The following is a 23,423-nucleotide window of genomic DNA, read 5'->3' as shown; positions in this document are numbered from 1 at the left end:
ACACACACACACACACACACACACACACACACACACACACACACCTATAAGACTTCTAAGAGCCAGAACCAGTTCACACACACACACACACACACACACACACACACAAACACACACCCCTATACGACTTCTAAGAGCCAGCTCTGCTGCTAAACCTGAGAATGCCAGTTTTCACCATGCTCAGCAGGCCACAGGCTTCCAGTTACTAGGTGGGCTGGGGGGAAGAAGTCACCTGCTGATGTGTAGGCAAGGTACCAAGGACAGAAAAGTGGGAAGGAGAAAGGCATGCTGAGAACAGCTTCAAGGAGGCCTGGAGAGAGGGAGGTTTCAGGATATCAACACTACCACATGACAAAATCCAGGCCATATTTGACCTTCAGATGTTCTATGAGGCAGATGACCCATGTGTGGCCGCGGGCAGGTCTCCCCAGGATACTCACCGCTGATGGGGTTGGTACATCCAGCACACTTCTTCGCATACAAATCACAGAAGCAGGTCAGGCAATAGGCAAACTCATCCCGGGCTGTGAAGCGCTGCCCTGACAGCTGCTTCTTGCAGGCTGTGCACACGAAGCACTCCTTGTGCCAAGGCTGATCCCGGTAAGTAACACCTCCCATGGTGATGGGCTGGTGAGACAGCGTGAGTTAGTGTGGCTCTATCCTCACCAGATACCCTCTGCCTCCACTGTTGGAAATGGATGAGGTGTGAGCCTCACTCAAAAAACATCCAGTTTGTTCAAAGTCATGAAGAAACTGTTCTACAAACCCTACCTCCCATGGAAACAACTCCGTGTACTTCTTCTTTCTTCTTTAAGCCAGTACTAGGGCTTGAACTCAGGGCCATGGTGCTCTCCATTAGCTTTTTGCTTAAGGCTGTGGCTCTTGAGCCATAGTTCCACTTCTAGTTTTTTAGTGCTTAACTGGAAATGAGTTTCACAGACCTTTTTCTCCAGGCTGACTTCAAACTGAGATCCTCAGATCTTAGCTTCCTTTAAGCAGCTAGGATTACAACAGGCGTGAGCTACCAAAGCCTGGCTCAGGGCCTCACCCTCTTGCTTTGCTTGCTTGCTTTTGAGTCATTCTCTTTATCAATGGCTTCTTAAATCGATTATAAACTTCAGAATCCTTTAATTTTTAAATACTGAATGGACCTACCCCCAAATTTAAAGTGAGTATTACTATTAATGGTTCACCCTTTATCCCCCCCAACATTTCTGTGGTTTTCCTTTCCCCAGGAATAATTATAGAAAATAATGGGAAGCCAGAAGGCGTGCATACGTAAGGTGTCTCTTCTACCTGTAATTCCACCTCTAGTCCTATACCCCACCCCTCACCCCTCCCTACACCCCATCAGCCAACTCAGATTCAGCTCAGCCTCAGCACTGCTTCCTTAGAGAATCCCATACCCAACCCCCAGCCTCCACTCCACAGCTTAGTCCAGGTCCTTTCAATATATTTACTCTACAGCATACATGTCAATAGCCACCTGGCTGGATGGACAATACAGTAAGTTCCATCTAATCCAAACTCTGGGAGTATCTTGTCTAGACTCAGGTTCCTGCTGCCCTAGGGCTTTGTTCAAAGATGGCTCTGGTTTAAGTGAATCCTCTAACATTTAGAGGACATATACACCCTGATGTGCATCCCATAAGAACATGCTGCCTTCATTTCTGCAAGTGAGCAGCCCACACAGGTGGGCAGGATGACAGGAGGAAGGGCTGTAGAAGTAACACGCTTGGATCTTGAGAAAAAGAGGAACAGATCAGTGCTCAGAGTTGAGCTGTGAAAATGATTTCACTATTTATTTGGCTTAGAAAACCCCACAAAACCATACAAGTTAGGAGGTTTCAAACACATTTTTTTTTTTGTCGGTTGTGGGGCTTGATCTCTGGGCCTAGGCACTGTCCCTCAGCTCTTCAGCTCAAGGCTAGCACTTTACCACTTGAGCTACAGCGCCACTTTTGATTTACTGGTGGTTTATTGGAGGTAAGAGTCTCACGGACTTTACTGCCCAGGCTGGCTTTGAACCCTGATTCTCAGCCTCCTGAATAGCTAGGATTACATGAGCCACTGGCACCTGGCTTCTCTGTTCATTTTAAGAAAGCCTGTCTAGTCAGGTACTGGTGACTCATGCTTGAAATCCTAGCTATTCAGGAGGTTGAGATCTGATGATCCCAGTTCAAAGCCAGCTCAGGCAGGACAGTCTATGAGACTTTTATCTCCAGTTAACCAGCAAAAGGCCAGAAATAGGGGTGTGGTTCAAGTGGCAGAATGCCAGTTGAGCAAAAAAGCCAAGTGAGATCATGAGGTCCTGAGTGCAAACCTCAGCATCAGCACAGAAAAAAAGGCGGGGGGGGGAGGGGTGCATATGAACAAGGGTATAAGAATCAGCATCAGCACATTAAAAAAAAGGGGATGGATGTGAACAAGGGTATAAGCCATCAAGTGGACACTATCACTGTAGAGAAGCGGTGTGTACCATCTCCCATGAGAATGGCAGTGGACTCATCCCAAACAGGCTGCATTCAGTTGGTGGCCCCCTAAGGATTAGATTTTTGCTTCCAGGCTCACAAATGCAGAGAGCACACTGAAGTTTGGGAGCCAAATGTAGGTCCTCTGGGCATGGTTTACACTCAGTGAACCAAGTACCTGGATGTGCCGCTCACTGCACTTGCTAAGCTTGTGGACATAATGGGCCCCACACAAGCACCTCTACCATTGAAAACCATGCTGTCCCCCAACCCGAAGGTGCTTACAGAACACAAAAAAGATACCCCAGAAGAAGTGGAAGAAACCAGAGCATACCAAAATCCCATGTAAGACAAATGCAAATGCACAGCGGAACTCTGCTCAAGAGCTGGTACAGACCCTAACTACCTGGAGACCCTCGGAGCTACGCAAGCTTTGGAGCCACCTCTGTGTGTGACAGAGAACGCAGCAGGAAACTAAGCTGCCCTCTGAAGGACACATGAAGGAGTGACAGGGTGTTCTACAGGTGTGCAGCTTCTTTTCTGTAACCCAACCGTCATGACAGAAGTAGCTCATATTCAAGTTGATCATTTAATGAAGATCTGTCCCTTCTCCACGGAGCACCTCCTCCATCATTCTCTCACATGTTCATTCCTTCCTACTTGCTGCCTCCTCCTCCTTTCTCACTCCATTTTTTTCTCCCCTTATTCCCACTCCTTCCACATCTTCTCCTCTCCCTCATCCACCTACCCCCTTCTCCCCATTCTGTTTGTGTGTGGGGGGGGGAGAGGGGTAACTAGGACTTGAACTCAAGGTCTGAGCTTTTAGCTCAGGGTCTTAGCTCTGCTCAAGGCTGGTGCTCTACCACTTGAGCCACAGTTCAACTTCCAGCTTTTTACAGGTTAGGTGGAGATAAGAATCTCATAGACTTTTCTGCCTGGGCTGGTTTCAAACCCCACCTCTCAGCTTTTAGCATCCTGAATAGCTAAGATGATAGGCTTGAAGGACCAGTACCTAGCCTGTTATTCCCCCATCAGCTTGACAAAGCTTTGAGAACAAAGGTGCTCTTTAGGATCAGGTTGTAAGAGTGACCTGATATTTGGAATGTTCTCAAAGAAGGCAGGCTAAAGGATTTTTCTCACAGAACATCACAGTGCTTATTTCTTTGAGAAGGACCAGAGCACGACCCAGGTCATAAAATGCATGGAAGCTCATGAGAATACAGAGGTCAGCTTTCATGCCAGTATGCATCACAGGCAGTCTTTCCTTCAGAAGGGGACGTGATCATGGACCATGGAGACAAACTGACAAGGACAAGCCAAGCCCCAGGGAGCACCGCCCTACCTTTTTGCACTGAACACACTGCAGGGCGTATTGCTTCTCATAGCAGGGCACGCAGAAATTCTCATTGTCTTTAGGAATGAAACTCTTGGTTCCAATGGGCTGCTGACAGCGGTGGCAGATGAAGCAGGTCTCGTGCCAGCTGCTGCCCTTGTACTCCATTTTGCGAGTTCCTGTAGTCAGAATGAAAACAGCACAACCGTCCTTAGACTGGCCTGCAGTCTCAGCAATCTGCGATCAAAACAGGGCTGGCTATATCTGACTTTGAGACTGGAGCAAGTCTCTTCAGCTCCCAAAGGCTTCCATGCAAATGTGGGGGACACAGGGTTTTGTCTTTTGATTCAATGCAATACACCTACCTCCTATGCATGTACACAGGAAGCACTGGACATTTTTTTTTCAGTAAATGTTTGACAGCTTTTTACTTAATAACAGTCTCAGCACTTTTATTAAGCATGCAAGACTAACAAAAACTTTGGCAATGCATGACATTTGTTATATATGGTTAGGAATGCTAATTTAAAAAAAAGTGATTCAGAATTACAAAATACCAAGAGGAATCTGGCACAGCTCAGTCTAGCCTTTCTGGGGGACAACTTGACATACAGGGACTACAGTGGTCCTCCAATTTGTGGCTTTAGTGACCTCTGAGCAGTCTCAAACTGAAAATAGTAAATGGCAAGTTCCAGAAATGAACCATCCAAATAAACAAGAAACACTTATTCTTTGTGTATGTGTGTGTATGTGTGTGTGTATCTGGGGGGAGGGAATTGTGGTTGTAAGGCTTGAACTCAGGGCCTGGGGTGCTGTCCCTGAGTTCTTTTTTTTTTCTTTCTTTTGTCGGTTGTGGGGCTTGAATCCTGGGCTTGGGCACTGTCCTTGTGCTCTTCAGCTCAAGGTGAGTGCCCTACCACTTGAGCCACAGGGCCACTTCCGGTTTTCTAGCGGTTTATTGAAGATAAGAGTCTCACGAACTTTCCTGCCCCGGGCTGGCTTTGAACCGCGATCCTCAGATCTCAGCCTCCTGAGCAGCTAGGATTACAGGCGTGAGCCACCGGTGCCCAGCTTCTCTGAGTTCTTTTGCTCAAAGGTAGCACTCTATCACTTTGAGCCACAGCTCCACTTCCAGTTTTTGAGTGGTTGGAGATGAGTCTCACAGGGACTTTTCTGCACAGGCTGGCTTTGAGCCTCAATCCTCAGATCTCAGCCTCCTGAAAAGCTAGGATTACAGGTGTGAGCCACCAGTGCCCAGAGCCAGTTATTCTCAAATTGCATGCTGGTTAGTGTGAAGAAATGTCATGTTGTCTGACCCAGGCTATCTGAGACCTGAATCATTCATTTGTTCAGGGTATCTACACGGTATATGCTAGCCACCTATTAGTCACTTGGCCAACTTGGTTATCAGATCAGTTAACCATGGTATCATACTGCTTGTATTCATGTAAACCTTGCCTTACCTAATCTATAGAGTTGGACACTATTTGTTTCTAGGCATCCACTGGGGTTCTGGGAACAGATCCTCCAAGGGAGTGGGAGGGTGGACTAGTATGCAAGTTCCTGATGCACTTTTGTTAATAAACATTTTCCAAGAGATGGAAGGGGCTGGGGAGTGGATGGATTGAGGAACTCACAACACTCGCTTTATGCAACTGGCTACACCAAGTGGTGATGCATCTTCATGTGTCAGGCTCTATGCCATGGGATATCATGTGCCACTACTACCGCTTGATATGTTTCCATCATTCACTCCTCTAAGCCAGCCATGTCCTAAAGAGAAACGCTTTTTGGCTCATGTCAGAATCACCATCTACTTTCGCTCACATTAGGTTCTCCACATTTGTTAACTGGTATTTTTCCTATTCCCCCCAAAAAAATATATATACATATTTATAGCATGAGCTAATTCAAGACAGAAGATGTACACACACACAGTATAAAGCAGAAGAAAGACTTGAGGAAGTGAACGGGACAGAACAGGAAACAGAGCAATGTTTCTTAAGGGGCTAGTCCACTAAGCGTGGCCCATGGGCCAAAATCCTACATGTATTTTCAGAGGTTTTATTTTTTTGTGCTTTATTTTCTGTTGTTTTGAGGCACTGAAAATGGAGCCTAGGCCTCCTGCATAACCAGGCAAATACTCTGGTACTGATCCACACCTCCAGCCCCACAAAGACCCCCCATCAAGAAGGTCTTATGGGAGGACTGCTACACCCAAGCCATTTACTTCCACTGTCTACTGTTGTGTAGTTATGTACTGTTATGCAGTTGTACAGAGTAGCTATGGTGAGTAGCTGTGATGGAGACTTTACAGTCTGAAAAAGCCTCAAACTATCTGGTGGTTCTTTGTTTTGATTTTTGAGACAGGGTCTCACTATATAACCATAGCTGGCTTAGAACTTGAGATCCTCCAGTTTCCGACTCTTGAGTGATGGGATTACAGGTATGAACCACCACTCCTGGATCATCTAGTTCTTAATGGAAAAAATGTACAGCCCTGGCCTTACATAAGGGACAGGGACTATGGCAGGATAGGTACACACATAAGACCTCATCGTGGAATGGAGTAGTGGCTGGAATGAGATTGTATGCTTGAGACCAGGGAAGCACGCAGGTAGCATTCAGGAGCCTACAACCTAGCTATTAGCTAGAAATCCAAACATAATAGAGACGATCCAAACCACTAAGTTAAGACTGTATTCCAACTGGTTAAAATACAGGAGCAGAATTTCCATGTCTGGGGAGCTTAGGAATGCGTTGAGAATTATTGTATGATTTTTTTTTTGTTAGGTGTCATTCTTGGGCCACTTTCTCAAGTGTCCAATACCAGACATTCAGTCTCCACCACACATAGATGTCTATAAAATATGCGGGATATGTGTGGATGATGTGAGCAGGGGTTTTGTTTGTAACCTCAAAGCTGAGGTTATAATCTGGAATTTAACCCTAAAGGGACAGATTCTGAAACAAATACTACATCAAGCAACTGGATAAAATGGTAAAAAATGGCAGAAAGAGTTTAACACACATTTTAGGATGGTTTTCCCTAGCCTCCTGGGGTTTCTTTCCCCGTGTATGCCTTTACTACTTGTTCCTTTAATATCTGACCTTCACTCTGATCAGGCTGGCCAGAAACAATTGTTGTATTAGTGACAAGGGGGCAGTTATGGTCCTAACTAAAACACATCCTTGGTGTGCTCTGAAGTTTGCCATATCAACACCTGTGCTGGGAAAGTCGCCCAATAGGGAAGGCATTGGGCAGGTGGATTCTGAGAGGCAATCTAAGAGCTACTGAGCATTGGGCTTACAGTTCTGAACTTATTATACAAGGTTGCCAGCAGGGGGCAGGAGAGCACCTTCTGCTAAGATAACTGGTGCCATGCAATCTCCTCTTTGTGGAGGAAGTGGTGTGATTCTGAATTATCAGACAGGCAAGGAAACAGAAAGCTAGCTGGGTGAAGGTCTAGATGGTGTCCATTCTTGAGCCTGTTCCAAGGCATCTGTGGAGACCTCTCCCAAGGAGTTGACAAGAACTGGTCTATGTGGCGGGCGGGCGGGGGGAGGGGGGGTTGCGGGGAGACGGGGAGGGGATATGCACTGGGGATTGAACTCAGACTCTCAAACTCTCACTTTTTCATTCATGTTGGCATGCCTCTAGTACTCTAGTCTTAAGGAATTTTCTGCCTGGGCTTGGCTTCAAATGGTGATCCTCAGCCTTCTGAACAGCTAGAATTACAGGCGTGGCTAGCAATGGTTTGATAGAATTTTGTTGGATCTTCAAGAAACTGATCTGTGAGGGGTACGGGTTGATAGGGAGTTTTCACTTGGGACAGGTGTCTTGCCATAAACCTAAATTCTACCCCAATAAGAAAGCTCAGGGACAAGCGCCTAGACCCTGTGTTAAAACCCAAGAATGAGTTGTTTTTTTTTAATCGATTGTGTAAAATACCCCAAAGATTTCCTTCATTTCCAGTATCCACCCACAACCCTTCTCCAGGGGTCCAGGATCTGCTCATCGCCCCTGCTTCTTCAGTTTCTGGAAATCATCTCTGCAGCTTCAGCAACAACACCAGAGTGTCGATGATAGTGTCTGAGGCCATGTGGATCTGAATCTGGGGAAGTCTCCACCATGGCCCTCAGCTGTAGACTGGTGACTGGGTGACTGACGTGACTCAGTGGTGGAGCACTGGCCTAGCCAATGCCAGCCCTCAGAATCCCCTCAGTGACAAGAGGCCCTGTGGCATCTCCTCGGTGAGGACAGAGTGCAACCTGACCTGGCATGATGGTCTTCTTACATTCTTGGCACTTGGACGAGTACTCGTTGGAATAGCAATCGGTGCAGAGCAGCTGCTCCTCCTTGGCCGCGAAGGGTTTGTCCACCAGCGAACTCTTGCACTGGGAGCAGTGGAAGCAGCCCTCATGCCAATGCCTCTCTTTGTAGGACAAGTCCTGCAGAGCCAGACACACGGGTGGTGAGAGGCAGGGCAGGGGGTGTGCAGAGCTCCTCACGACTAACCCCCATGCAAGGACATTGTGCAACTTACAGGGGCCAAGGAACAATGAAGGGGAAGGCCTGTGGGCCCTCATGCACTGTGACCACCACACGGCTGACATGTGCAGGCGCATGTGTGAAAGGGACAGACAGAAACATAGACAGATCCTTCCTAAACGTAGATGAAAGTACAATTCCCTTACATTTTGCTGTAAAGATAACCAGAAAGCATACCAGTCTGCTCACAGGCATGGAAGAGAAGCCCTGGACATTGGGATGTTCACAGACTGAGAACCCTGAGGTCATGACCTCAGGTTAGCTGGTGGAAATGGAGTGGGGGTAAGTGGTCAGGAGAATCCCTGTGAAGGGGCACTGGTTCCATGTGGCCTGCTCACAAAGAGGCAAGGAAGGTCAGGGAAGGGGGTGGTGAGGGAGGGTGAGAGAGAGAGGGAGTGAGGGAGAGAATGGGATATGGAGTGCTAGGGGTCAGGCTGAAGGGGACACACAAGCAAGGGGCTGGGGTGAGAGAGTTCACAAGCAGGTGCATCAGGATGAAGGTTTCCTTGTCCAAGAACATGGATTTCAGTTCCTCCAGAAGGCCTGGGTAACTGAAAGGAAAGATAGGGTATGACAAATGGATGTTAACATAGGGATAGGAGCAGTGAGGGTCTGCAGTGGGCTGTATTTTTGGCAGAAATAGGGCACAGATGGAAGAGGCATAGAGAGACAGAATCTTAATTTTTTTTTTTTAGCAAGGATGAAGAAGACTAGTAGCTCCCATCTGCAATGCTAGATGCTGAGGAGGCTGAGGATCACTATTGGAAGCAAGTCCAGGCAGAGAACTCCAAAGACTCTTATCTCCAATTCATAAGCAAAAAGCTGGAAGTGGAGGTGTGCCTCAAGCAAGTGTCAGCCATGAGCAGAGAAAAAAAAAAAAAAAAAGCTAAGCAAGAACACAAGGACCTAAGTAAGTTCAAGCCTCAGTACTGGCACCAAAAGGAAAAAACAAGAGCCACAGAGAAAGAGTAGACCAGTCCAGGAGGAGAAGGGATGAAAAGGAGAAAGAAGAGGAAGAAGAAAAGGAGGAGGAGGAGGAAGATAAATGAGTGTAGGAGAGATGAAACTCTGTCACTCTATATGACCCTTGACCTTGCATGAGGAAGAAGAGAGCTTTTCATCATGACCTGCTTAAAATCACATATGGCCTACTGAACATATTAACACAAAATTAAAACTGGTCTCTTCATGTTCCACTTTGCCTTACAAGGGCTATTGCTCTATAGCTGTCCTAGCCATCATCCATGTATTAATGAGGCAGGAATAGAACTGAAGGCTGGTGCGTGGTCTCCCAAGCCAGGTTCCAGATGGAAGTTATCCTGAACACCACGTGGGAGATGCATCATCTCCCACAGCACAGCGTCACTGTCACCCACGCTGAAGTCACACCTGGAGGGATGCCAGTGTCGGCTGCAAAAATCAGCTCTTGATTAGAAAGTCCTGAGACACCCACCAAACTAACCAAAATTATACATTTTATTTTGCTGAAATACCACTGTGTGTGTGTTTTCCCAGAATTGAAAGTTATTTGACTCAATCCCTTTGTATATGTGGTCTAAGCATAAAGAAAGTTTTGAAAATTTAAGTGTTGAACCGGGGGCGCCTTCCCTGCCTAAGGACTGGCTTCCTCAAACATCTTCAAGTGAGATTATTGCGGATGCAAAATGATAGAGAATGAAGAGGATGCTGGGTGCCTATAATCCTAGCTATTCAGGAGGCTGAGATCTGAGTATCATGACTCAAAGCCAGCTCTGCTCAGGCAGACAAATCCCTAAGACTTCTCTCCAATGAACTAGAAAAAAAAAGCCTGAAATGTAGGTGTGGCTCAAGTGGTGGAGAGCCAGTCTTGATTAAAAAAGCTTAGTGAGAGTGCCAAAGCCCTAAGTTCAAGCCCTAGTACTGGTATGTGTACACACACACACACACACACACACACACGAATGAGTATGAGACAAGTGTAAAATGTTCCACACACACACACACACACACACACACACACACACACGAATGAGTATGAGACAAGTGTAAAATGTTCTCCAAGCCCAAAGTCTGGCCTCCTTTCTGAGTGAGGTTTATCCTTCCCAGAACTTCTGAGCTAGGGACACAGTCCACTGAAATGTCAGAGCTCTCTCAGCTTGTGTGGATCTCAACTGCAAAGTGTATGAATTGGGGCAGAGGAGGAGAGAAGAGGACTCACTTGTCTTTTATAGTGTGTGTGTGTGTTGGTGCAGGGGCTTAAACTAAGGGCATCACACTCACCATTATCTTTTTCTCTTAAAGTTGGTGCTCTACCAGTTGATCCACACCCCCACTTTCCAGATTTTTGCTAGTTGGAGATAAGAGTCTCTTAGATGTATCTCCTTGGGCTGGCTTTGAATCTTGACCCTCAGATCTCAACCTCCAGAGAAGTTAACATTTCAGGTATGAGTCACCAGCACCTAGCACCTGGCTCCGTCTTTGATATTTTAATCTTTAAAGTATTTTCAGAAATTTGCAAGAAAAGTCATTGTGTTCTATTGGTTACTTTGATAAATGAAAGTATAATCTGCTTTGAGTTTTTGTGTCTTCTGTGGAATCATGACAAAAATGTCAAGCTCATAATGTGCACAAAGATGTCATTATCATTCAGAATTGACAGTCATGGCTTCACGTCTCTCTGTGCACAAAGACATCTGCCTGGCTCAGCTAAAGCATCTGCCCAGCAAGAATGAGGCCTTGAGTTCAAATCTCACTACTGTGAAAAGGAGGGGTGGGAGGGAGGAAAAAAGAAAGAGAAAAAACCAAATGAGTGGCTGGAAGGGTGTTCAGTAACAGATCAAAAACAAAACAAAACATAAAATAACAACCCTGCCATGTGAATATTACTATTGATGCTCAGAGAAGTTGTGTAAGCTTCCCATAGTCCCTCAGTGGCAGTAGCTGAGCCAGGCTTCCAGCTCTAATCCTCATTCAAATGCTGTGAGATCCTGGTCAGGCCTGAGCTGCTCTTTGCTTTAGAAAAATTTATCTTTCATAAGACCCGTGTGTACCCAATGAAAAAATTCAGAAACAACAAGACTCTCACAACTTCTAATGCCATATTTCCTGTCCAAATGTCCAGTTCACCTTGTTAGACTGAATAAAGGAAGCTGTATGAACCAGGTGAAGTCCAGTCTACCATGAACACTCATCAGCCTAATTCAGAAAGCCTAAGTATTCAATAATGGATTGGAAACAAGAGATGAAAACTGGAATAATGTTCTTAAAAGTTTAATTTTATATGGCTGGGCACTGGTGGCTCATACCTGTAATCCTAACTTCCCAGGATGCTGAGATCTGAGAATCATGGTTCAAAGCCAGCCTGAGCAAGAAAGTTCATGAGACTCTTATCTCCAATTAACCACCAGAAAACTGGAAGTGGTGCTGTGGCTCAAGTGGTAGAGCACTAGCTTTGAGCTGAAGAGCTGAGGGACAGTGCCCAGGCCCAGGGTTCAAGCCCATGGCCGACAAAAAAAATAATTATATATAAGCTACTTAAAAATTAAAGATTAAAAACATTAAAAATAACTGAGTACTGGTGGTTCACACCTGCAATCTGGCCACTTAGGAGGCTGAGATCTGATTGAGGTTTGAAGCCAGGCCAACCGAGCAGAAAAGTCTAGGAGACTCTTATTCTCAATTAACCACCAAAAAATTAAAATTAAAAAAAAAACAAACAAGTGGAGTTGTAGTTGAAATAGTAGAGCACCAACATTGAGTCAACAATCTTAAGGGACAGCATCCAGGCCTTAAGTTCAAGCTCCAGTTTGGCACGTGCGCATACACACACACACACACACACACACACACACACACACACACACACACACAAATTGGTTTTAATGATTAAATGGAAGGTAGAAAACATTTCTTTCTAAAGTTAGTTGGGCTCCCTTGCAGAAAAATCAGCATATAAAGTATGGCTCTGGATGACAAAACCTGAAAACTGTTTCACTAGTGAAAAGTGAAATCATTGCGTGGCTAAAGCCCAGGAAAAGGGAGAAAGGTCAGCAGCCTCTTCTCAAGAGATCCAAAGACAATGGAAAACGAACTATTGTTTCAGGGCAGTGACTGCCCAGAGAGCAGTCACCAAACATGGCATGGTAGGGTCAGTCACACCTTGTTAGTGAAAAGAACAGAAGCATATGTTCAAGGAAATTTGCCTTTGGGAAATTAAATTTAAAAATTAAATTTTAAAAAGAGGAGGACGCTGGGCACCAGTGGCTCAAACCTGGAGTCCTAGCTACTCAGGAGGAGGCTGAGAGTCAGGATTTCTTCAAGATCTAAAGGGTTGAAAAGTCTTGAAAGATTGTCTCTAAACTGGCAACAAACAAGCTGGAGATGGATGTGGCTCAAGTGATGAAGCACTAGTAATGAGCATGGACAATAATTAAGCATAAGGTCTTGAATTCAAACCCCAGCACCACCAAAAGAAAAAAAAAAAGGAAAGAGAAGTTGTGGAAGTAAACTTCAAGGATGACCTCACAGAAGTGAAGATCTGATGTCAGTCTGCCCTAGTTAGGGATTCCCTAGAGAAAAATGTAATTGGTGAATTGGGTAACCAGACTTTCAGCAAAATTGGCTGAAATGCTCCTGTGGATCAAAGGTTTTATATAGAAACCTATTTTTTTCCAAATCCTGGGTTTTTGTTTTTGTTTTTTTCTGGGAGGAAGGAGACACATTCTGGCATGAAGACAATAGCTATGGGGTTGACACTGACTTGTGGACTGACATTTGACACTTCAAAGTCCCCCTAAATGTGGACACTGCCCATGTCTTGTAGACAGAAGCATCAGTGAAAGACCTTTGAGGTCCGGTCCCCAATCTTGATTGTGTTCCACCCTCCCCACCTCCCATGCCAAGGATTCTCCTGTTCTCCAGGACCCACTCTCCGAGTGCTTGCTCGCTTCCCCCACAAAGACCTGCTAAACTGCTTCCAGCACCTTTCCCTGAAGGCTGGAGTCCAAGAAAGCAGAAATATTCCTTAGTGCACCTGAGGAAGCTGGATCAATCAAGGGTTATATAAGACACATCAGCTAGAGCCTTTAGCACAGCTAAAAGTTGGACGGGCTGGATGGCTGATGGTTGATTACTGATTGCTGGAGCCTGGCTTAGCTCATCTTTGCTGGAGCCTGGCTTAGCTCATCTGTGAAGTCCATCTCTCCCGGAGGCACACCCAGACACATTCCTGCATGCCATATGCATAGCTCCTGCTTACACTTTCCTGCATGCATACACATAGTTTCTGATTTACTTAGTCAAGGACCTCTGAAAATTCTCCAAGGCTTCGTACAGAAACTGCAACCTCTGATGATAGTTGGTGGTATACCATAAATAAAAATACTCCCTGAACTAAGGACTCCCCCTGTTGGTGGTAGGTCCCCAGCAGGAAGAAAACTGGACCTTCCCCAGTACCAACTGGAGCTGGTGATGGGCTCCTGGGCCATGCAGGCAGCAGGGGACTCTGGAATCCCCATTCCATGTGAAATGACCTTTAAGACCCCAGGAGCACATGACATCTTAGAGGTAAAAACTCAAGAGCCCTAAAGCAAATCCTGGTCCCACTGTAAACCAGCTGCAGGGCAGAGGGCAGGTCAACCTAGGATCTCACTCAAAATAGAAAAGTATTGGCTGTCATCTGGAAGGAGTTAATTACAGGCAAAACATTTCTAACAGTTGCTTATACTTGGAAATTGCTCAGTGAACATTAGCATTAGCCACTGTTCAGAACATAAGTTAATCATGGAGTCACCTCTAAGCGTCACTTGCTACAATTTCCTGATAAAGATAACAGTAAACATTTCCTTCCCTCCCTGCCACCCTCGAGTCGGTTTTCCAAACAGGTTTCTCACTATATAGGCCAGGTTGGCCTGAATCTGCTCCCTCAGCCTCCAAGTGCTGGCACTACAGGTGTGCTCTACTTTGTCAGGCTAAAAATAATAATTTCTATCATATCACTGCTCTCATGATTATAATTCAACCCTTCTACTTTTTTTTTTAGGCAGAAAAGTTTCTTGGGGGAGAGCAAACTGCGGGCCTGCAGGAAATGGAGGCGTGCCTGGAGACAGAAGATCAGGAAGAAGAGAAAAAAAGAGAAAGAGAGCTACCCTTCTACTTTTATAAAATGATTCTCTCTCTCCCCTCCTCCTTGCCTGCCCCTCCCCCCCCCCAATCTCATGCCAGTCATGGGGCTTGAACTCAGGGCCTGGGTGCTGTCCTTGAGCTTCTTTTGCTTAAGGCTAGCTCTCTACCACTTGATCCATAGGTCCACTTTGAATTTTTTGGTAGTTTATTGGGGACAAGAGCCTCACAAGCTTTTTTGCCCAGATCCCAGATCTCAGCCTCTTGAGTAGCTAGGATTACAGAGGTGAGCTACCAGCATCAGATTGGATAGTGCTTTTTAATTTTCATTGGTCCTTTGAAATCTAAAATTATGTTTCTGAATGACTCTTGCCCATTTGGGGCCAGATAACAGTTGTACAAAATGATATTGCTCTTTTATCTCATACATGAACAAACTTAGTATAATAATGTTAAAAAGCTGTATTTCTCACAGCCGTTGCCCCTCCATCTTCACTGACCTCCCAAAACTAAACTGTGCTTCTATTTTTCACCTGGCACAATAGCCTTTTTCTAAGAGGTTTGCCTAGTCTCAGCTTCTCCTGCAAACCTGCTTCACACCTCCTTCTTTGAACACACTGTGTTCAACAGGAAGACTAGTGTGACATCATTTTTTATATATCATCCACAGGTCCAAAAAGATTCTTTGCTTCAGTTATCAGTACCATGGTGATCTTGACAAGTTTAGTTTCACTATATTTTTAGTACAATCAGCCCTGAGTATCCAAGGGTCATATATCCTCAGGCTCTTATGGAAACAGCCCAGACATGCTATAATGGATGAGTGAATTCAAAAATGTGGTACCTATACACAATGGAATTTTACATAGCCATGACAAAGAATAATATTATGTCATCTGCAGGGAAATGGATGGACTAGGAACAAACATGTTAAGTGAGGTAAGCCAAGCTCAGATACACAAATTGTACATGTTTTCTCTCATATGCGGAAGCCAGACCTAAAATATACTGGCACATGATCAATTATACAGGACTCTCAGCATTCACACACAGTAAGACCAAAGGAGGATATTCTTAGAAGAACACAAAGGTGCAATGCCTATGGGCATCTGATCATATAAAATAGTATTTATTGAAAAGAAGAATGTAAATGCGACTTTTTTGTTGCAGTTTTTGTTTTCTTTTTACCTTGTTTGTTCGTCTTGGGGAGGGTAAAGGGGACATAGAAATGGAGGGACTAAGGGTGAACAAATATGGCCATTGTATGCACTAGATCCTATGTTGAAAATAAACTATATAACTTGTAGGTGTTACAATTGGGAAAGAATGAGGGAAGGGGTGACATTGTCCAAAAAGAAATGTCCTCTTTACCTGACTTATGTAACTGTAATCTCTCTGTACATTAACTTTATACCAACAATATATTTTTTAAATCCTCAGGTTCAACCAACCATAGATAAAAAAAAAAACATTGCACAAAATTACCCCTGGGGAGCAAAGACAGGAACAACATTGACCAGGATGAATTGTACTCAAATATTGACATGTTAAATCAGAGCCCTTTTGTACAATTAAAGATGTCTATGTGTGTGTACTTTGCACACGTGTGCATGTATGTACTGGGTCTTGAACTCAGGTCCTGGGCACTGCCCTTTAGCTTTTTCACATCGTGAGCCACAGCTCCACTTCCAGCTTATGGGTAGTTAATTGAAGATAAGAGTCTCACAGATTTCCCCACCTGGGCTGGCTTAAAATCTTAATCCTCCTATCTCAGCCTCCTGAGTAGCCAGTCACGAGGTTAGGCTCAGTGATAGAGCACACGCCTATCCTGCTTGAGCCCTGGGTTCATCTCCAGCAGACCAGAAAAAAAAATTACAAATAGAAAACTGAAGTCCTCTAGAGAGATTTATAAAAATGAAGTAATCTCTTAGATTTCCCAGAAAAAGCAAATACCATAACTAAACTTGTGCTTACAAAAATGTCATAAACTGCAGGAAAATGTTGATAAACATGGAAGATTAGACCCAGATACTTCTTTTCAGCTCTTCTGTTTTTTTCCCCCCCCTCAGGAACATTCCTGGTAGGGCAAGTTTGTTGCTTGATTCTAAATGTGCCCCGGTTGAAACTTCAGCTGAGCCCTGGGGTGGAGTAAATAGCTTGAAGGGACCTAAGGCCCTGAACAAATGACGATGTTGTGGGGATCAGAATCACCTCAACTGCCACTATTTAGCTGGAGATATCTGGCTTCCTTTCCCCCCACATAACTGTTTCTCAAATCCATACAATTTCATTTTGTAAGTAGATTATCAAGTCAGTCATGCCCACCATTTTGAGATTGTCAGGTAGTCATGTTTCCAGCTGTGTGTTCTTTCCAGATCTGTACAAAGTCTGGAAGGAAGGACAAGAGTAGACAGGACAGCTCTCACTGGACTGGCTGACCCTGCCCCACAAGCTCCATAGATGTGAACCCATTCAATTCCCCTGAGACTCCTGATGTGGAAACCATGGCTTTGTAGGTGGCACAGAACTTTGTAGGCCACAGAACTCACTGAAGGTGAAACCAGATCTAACTCTAGACAACTTAGCTCCAGACTCCTGCCTTGAGTGTGTGTGGTCACTCTGGGATACTGTCTACTGTTATTGTGCCTGGAAGATGACACTTTGGTTTCATGGGCCAAGTAGTCCTTCTGGAACCCAACTGGTCAAATTTGTTCCTAACTATAAGGACTTTGCTTGACAAATTTTGGCCAGACACACATTTTGCTCTTACAGGAGGCCATTTAAATATAAACACTGACCACTTACTCATTAGCTATAGTTTTGCTTTTCATAGTTTTAGATAACTGTGGCCAATTAAGACCTGAACATATTAAATGGAAAATTCCAGAAATAACCATCCCTAAGTATTACACTGCGAAGTTAATGAAAAGTTAATGAAATCTTGAGTCATCCTATCTGTCCTAGTTGGGATCATCCCTGTGTCCAGCGTGTCCATACTGTATATGCTATCTCCCCTTTAGTCACTCAGTGGCTATCTCAGTTATCAGATGGACTGTAAGGATATCACAGTACTTGTAAGCTTTCAGAAATCCACTGGGGCTCTTGGAATGTGCCCTCATGGGTAAGCAGTCCACTGTACAGACCCTGTTAGGCTTATTATAACAAACTCCATGAACCAATTCTATATGGAAAATCTAAAAACATGACTTACTCTTTATGACTTAAAAAGTCACAAAGCTGTTGGGCACCAGTGGCTCACATCTGTGATCCAAGCTACTCAGGAGGCTGAGGCTAAGGATAAAGGTTCAAAGCCAGCCCAGACAGAAAAGTCCATGAGACTCATCTACAATTAACCACCCCAAAACTGGAAGTGGAACTGTGGCTCAAAGTGGTAGAATGTTAGCATTGAGCACAAAAGCTCAGGGACAGTGCTCAAGCCCTGAGTTCAAGCCTCATGATCAATTAAAAAAAATCACAAAGCCCCAGAATCTTTCTCTTTCTCTCTCCCTCTCCCATCTCTCGGTCCCTCCCCCACTTCTCTCTCTCCCTCTCTCCCTTCATATAAACACACACACACACACACACACACACACACACACAAACTTAAAAAAATCATCCCAACAAGTAAGTATCAGGTTGGTAAGTAGGGCTGTATGATGAAGTAGGAGTTCTTCTTTATGGAGGAAGGGCCTAGAAAAGTCAGCAGGGAGGCCTGTGTCATGCAGAGTTGAGGAAGGAAGGGCTTTTCCAATTGAGTTCTCCAGGCCCTACAGAAGGTCATGAACCTTCTAAAACAAAGCAGGGGCATCTAGAGCTACCCTAGATGTGAGAGCCCTAGTCTTCCACTTCAGAGATCCACAGAATTTCTACCAGAAGACCTCTGAGGTTTTCTGCCCTTTAAGAATTTCACAAGCATTCACAGAAGAACTGAATAGTCTGATGGGGGACTTCTATCTGGTGGCTCGTTGGAGATGAAGTCAAACAGACTTTGCTGTCCAAATTGACTTTAAATCTCAGTCCTCTGAATCTCAATCTCTTGAGGCTGTGTGACTAACTTTTAAATGAAGGAAACAAAACTTAGTCTGTTGCCAGTTACCTTGCATACTTAAATACAGTTTCTGTTCAAGCAGTTACATTGCTCACTTCTATTAATTTGTAAGGAAATCCTGTGATCTCCAAGGGCAAATCATGGATTCCTCAGGCTAGTAGAGGAGTTGACAAGAGGTAATACAAATAAAATTTTATGATAATCTGACATTGCACCCTCCTTGAAATTTTTCTTGTTGATATTAGCGGTTTTTTAATTGTGTGTGTGTGTGTGTGTGTGTTAGTTCTAGGGCCTGAACTCAGAGCCTGGATTTTATCTTGCTACTTAAGAAAATGTTTTTTTGCTCAAAGCTGGTACTCTACCACTTGAGTTACAGCTCTCCTTCCAGTTTTTTGCTGTTCTATTATCTCACAGGTTGGCTTTGAACTACTATCCTCAGATCTCAAAACTTTCTGAGTTGCTAAGATTACAGGCATGGGCTATCAATGCCTGGCTAGCAAAATATTTGTGTGTGTGCGTGGATGGGTTATAGATTTCTTTTAGTCTGCCTAAGGTCCTGGCTTTAGAAATTTAAGAAAAGAAAGGTTGGCCAATAACTTCTAAATACCATGACCCTTTAGCAAGTAGACCTGCCCGCTCAGTTGCTAACCCAAGCAGCACCCTACCTGCCTGCTGGAGTTTTGGCTTTATTTCCTAAAATTAACAATTTTTCTATCATTGTTTCTTCCACACAGTCAACTATGTAACTTTCAGAAGTCAAGAAAACAATCACAAATACTCTGAAGTCCCCAAATAGCAAAGACTAACTTTGATTCCACATATCTCTTTGGTCTACCATGTAGAAAGTCACATGGAATAACTCAGCACATCTTAAAACATAAATCTGGGTTGAAAAGTTCAGAGATTACCTCCTAAATTTTGTAGCAGCCAAGTTGATTTTGGCCCCACAAAGCAGATTCTTGTTTATTTGTTCATAAAACATCTCTGCAGGGTTGATGGGTCTTACAAATCACACAGGATACATGAGAAGTGATATTGGTTTTGTTTTACTTTGGCCACTGGTCAAGCATTGACTTGACACGCTCTTTTCAAGTGGAGCTTGAAAAGAGTCAAAACAGACGTGTCAGATATCTGGGTTTCTTACCAGCTTACATATTGCTTATCCAGGTAAAGAATTTATAAAATAATTATGACTTCCTCTATCTAGTAATTCTTCCACTGGACATTTTTACTGATACTTGTATGGGGAAAACTGATAAGGAGGCAGGGAGAGGCTTCTGAGAATCATGTGAAGAGAATGGTTACCAAAAAAAAAAAAAAAACCCTAAAACAGGGAAGAAGTAAGGAAGAAGTTGGGAGTCTGTAGCTTCGATCTTGACACTTCCTGTGAAGACTTTGCCTGGACTTATCTTAGGAACTCTGTGAAGCAGGCCTCCCATTCTCTCTTTACAGATGTGGAAAAGGGCACAGGGGAGGGAAGGAGCTAGCTGGCTCTAGTTCACACAACTAGTGAGACACTCAGCCTGGACTGCAACTAGGCAATCTGGACAATGGCTCAGCTCTTGTGTGTGGCCTATTAAGTGAAAAGAGACTCCTACAGATTGGATCATAAATGTTTCTACAGGCCCATGTGTTAGGTTGGTCCCAGAGTGGAGCTATTTAGAGTGAAGCCTCACGAAAGAGTTAGGTGACTGTGGTATTGTGGAGCCCTGGTCCCTCCTCTTCCTCTCTTTATTCCCTGAGTGGTAATATAAAGTCTGCCCCATGCTTTCAATATGATGTATTATCCACTATATGGAGGAAAGCCAACATACTCTTTTCTCTTTTTACGTGAATTATCTCAAGGGATTTTGTCACAGTGATGGAAACTGACTAATATTAGAACAAAGAATATTTCTCAGATATAGCAAGATATACCGGCAAAAACTAAAGAAAGGAAGATACTAGATCTTAGACTAGTCAGTCACCTCTTTCTCAATCCTCTGTATATTTTAAGGTTTACATGGTATGACTGCTGGGTTTTCTTTTTTTCTTTTTGGGCTTGAACTCTAGGCCTGGGTTCTGTCCCTCAGCTCTTCAGCCCAAAGCAAGTGCTGTACCACTTGAGCCATAGTGCTACTTCCAATTTTGCTAGTGGTTAATTGGAGATAAGAGTCTCATGGACTTTCCTGCCTGGGCTGGCTTTGAAACATGATCCTCACATCTCAGCCTCCTGAGTAGCTAGATTACAGGCATCTAGCTCTGGGTTTTCTTTTCTAACCCTGAACATTTCACTCCTGTTATTATTTTTTTTGGGGGGGGGCCTGGTTGTGGGGCCTTAACTCTGGACCTGGGCGCTGTCCCTCAGCTCTTCAGCTCAAGGCTAGCGCTCTCTACCACTTGAGCCACAGCGCCACTTCCGGCTTTTTTCTTTTTGCTTATGTGGTGCCTCATGCATGCAAGGCAAGCGCCCTACCACTGAGCCACCTTCCCAGCCCGCCACTCCTGTTCTAAAGCTAAACTCTCTACAGCTTGGTTTCCAGAGGCCCAGGTCCATAGCCATATTTTCTGTTCAGAGCAAAGGTCACCATCTGCACCGGACAGAAACCTCCCCTCAATCCCTACACACAGCCTGAATCAGTTCCTAGCAGTTCTGTCTTGATATTTACAACCATGGAGGAGGGCAGCAAAGACCCCAAAGAAATACAAAGAAATGGAAGCAAACCATAGTAAAATACTGTGGATTAAGTCAAAGTCCACAATACTAGGAATTCCTTGAGGGATGCCACATGGCTCTACTCTGTAATCGGTTCTGTGGTTCTGGGGACAATAGTCACTGGCAGTATTTGTCACTTCCATTTTCTCTTTCTTTCTTTTTCTATTTTTTTTTTTGTCAGTTATGAGGCTAGAACTCTGGGCTTGGGCGTTGTACCTGTGCTCTTCAGCTCAAGGCAAGTGCTCTACCACTTGAGCCACAGGGCCACTTCCATTTTTCTAGTGGTTTATTAGAGAGGAGTCTCACAGCCTTTCAAGCCCCAGATGGCTTTGAACCATGATCCTCAGATCTCAGCCTCCTGAGTAGCTAAGATTACAGACGTAAGCCACCGGTGCCCGACATATCACTTCTGTTTTCACAGAAGTTTTTCAGGTAAATAAAGATACTAGAGATCTTAGAGACACAAATGGACCTTGCTATAATTTGAACTTGAAATGACCTTCAAAGGCTCATGTGTTGAAGGCTTAGTTCCCAGAATGGCATTATTTAGAGGTGGTAGGACTTTAAGAGGTGGCGTCTGCCAGGTGCTGGTGGCTCATACCTGTAATCCTAGCTACTCAGGAGGGCTGAGATTTGAGAATCGCCATTCAAAGCCAGCTGGGGCAGGAAAGTCTATTAAGATTCTTACCTCCAATTAACCTTGTGAAAACTGGAAGTGGTGCTGTGATTCAACGTGGTAGAGCACTAGCCTTGAGCAAAAGAGCTCAGGGACACCGCCCAGGCCCTAAATTCAAGCCCCACAATTCTGACCAAAAATAAAAAAGAGGTGGAATTTAGATCACCAGAAGTCATGTCCTCAAAGGGGCAGTTAGGACCCTAGGTTCCTTCCGGTCTCAGTCTTTCCTTCCTTGGGATGTTCTGCTACCCACAGCCAGGAGGGGCTGCTTCGGTATAGGCCCTAAAATAATGCTGTTAACTGACCATTGCCTGAAACCTCTCAAACTGTGAGCTCAAATAAACCTTTTCTTATTATATTTTGTCATACCTCAGGCATGTTGTCAAGTACTGGAGAGCTGACTAACACAGACCCCCACAGTGTTGTTGGGTGGTCTAGCTTAGCCTAAGGACATGCTAACAAGTACAGGTTAGGATCTGATCCTCAACCACTAGTCAGGAAGGAAGGAGCCTGTGGTGAACCAACTGTGCCACCCATGGGAAGATATTAGTTCCTTATTTGTACGCTATTAACAAAACAGAAGAATGTAGGATCTGTTCTTCTCCCACTAAAAGGTAAAGAGCCCCAACTACCTCCAGGACTTTGGTGCTTTTATGTATCCATTTACTTAGGAGCTGACTCCAGTTCTTCATGTACACATCCATTCATTAAATATTTACTGAGCACCACCTGCTCCCAGTTAGTCACCAAGAAACAAACAGACAGGAGGAAGATAACACTTCCTGGAAGAAAAGGTACAGTGCTGGTGGGAGAGAGAGGCAAGATAAGGACACTAATAATGTGAACAGGAAAGTGAACTTGGGACACTGAGCATAGGCGTGCTAGTTCATTCACCTCAGCAAGATGGCAAAGCCATGGGAAGGATCCCAGGGATCAGAGGGAGATCAGAGACAGGGCCAGTGGGTAATAAGAAGCAGGTCTTCCGCACAAATCATGCCAGAAGACGGGCTTGGGGGGCACCTAGAGGGTATAGTGGAGTTGCGGGGGTGGGGGAGGGGGGTGCAGGTAGGTACCTTGCAGTCGCAGCCGATGGGCTGGCCACACTCCTCACATGTGTTGGCATAGAGCTCCTCAAAGCAGGCCACACAGTGGGGGTTCTCCTCCCTCAGGATGTACTTCTTGCCAAAGAGAGATTCATTGCAGTGGTGGCAGTCAAAACGCTCAGTCATGTTGTCACTCACCCCGTTTTACAGCAACCTGTCGAACAGAAGAGAGCGTTTGCCACTAGTCATACACTCAAAGGTCCCATCTGTCTGTCCTGTCTGATCCAGCCAAGGGCAAGTATGTTTGTATGCGTGCATGCCTGCGTGTATGTGTGTGTGTGTGTGTGTGTGTGTGTGTGTGTGTGTGTGTGTATTCACTCAACTCAACCTTGCTATGCTACTAATTTTTAGTGATATGCTTATTTTCATTAGTTGAGGACAGTTTTCTGTTTGGATGTACTCCACTTTATTTTTTATTTTTTTTTGTCCTGGTACTGAGGCTTGAG

At 44.6% G+C, this 23,423-nt stretch overlaps 1 protein-coding gene across 1 annotated transcript in view; it reads right to left on the bottom strand.

The window, feature by feature from the left end:
- Positions 1-23,136, bottom strand: part of Fhl2 (four and a half LIM domains 2) — a 25,706-nt gene extending 2,570 nt beyond the window's left edge. Inside the window, exons 1-4 of the mRNA XM_013034705.1 lie at positions 22,948-23,136; positions 8,082-8,256; positions 3,814-3,983; positions 441-627 (exon numbers count right to left, since the gene is read on the bottom strand). Of these exons, the coding sequence (XP_012890159.1) occupies positions 441-627; positions 3,814-3,983; positions 8,082-8,256; positions 22,948-23,103 (688 nt within the window). The 5' untranslated portion in view covers positions 23,104-23,136. The remainder of the gene's footprint in view (positions 1-440; positions 628-3,813; positions 3,984-8,081; positions 8,257-22,947) is intronic.
- Positions 23,137-23,423: the final 287 nt, after the last annotated feature.

The sequence above is a fragment of the Dipodomys ordii genome, unplaced genomic scaffold, assembly GCF_000151885.1.
Source record: "Dipodomys ordii isolate 6190 unplaced genomic scaffold, Dord_2.0 Scaffold194, whole genome shotgun sequence".
Lineage (NCBI taxonomy): Eukaryota > Metazoa > Chordata > Mammalia > Rodentia > Heteromyidae > Dipodomys > Dipodomys ordii.
This window is presented reverse-complemented; position numbering and strand designations above follow the sequence as displayed.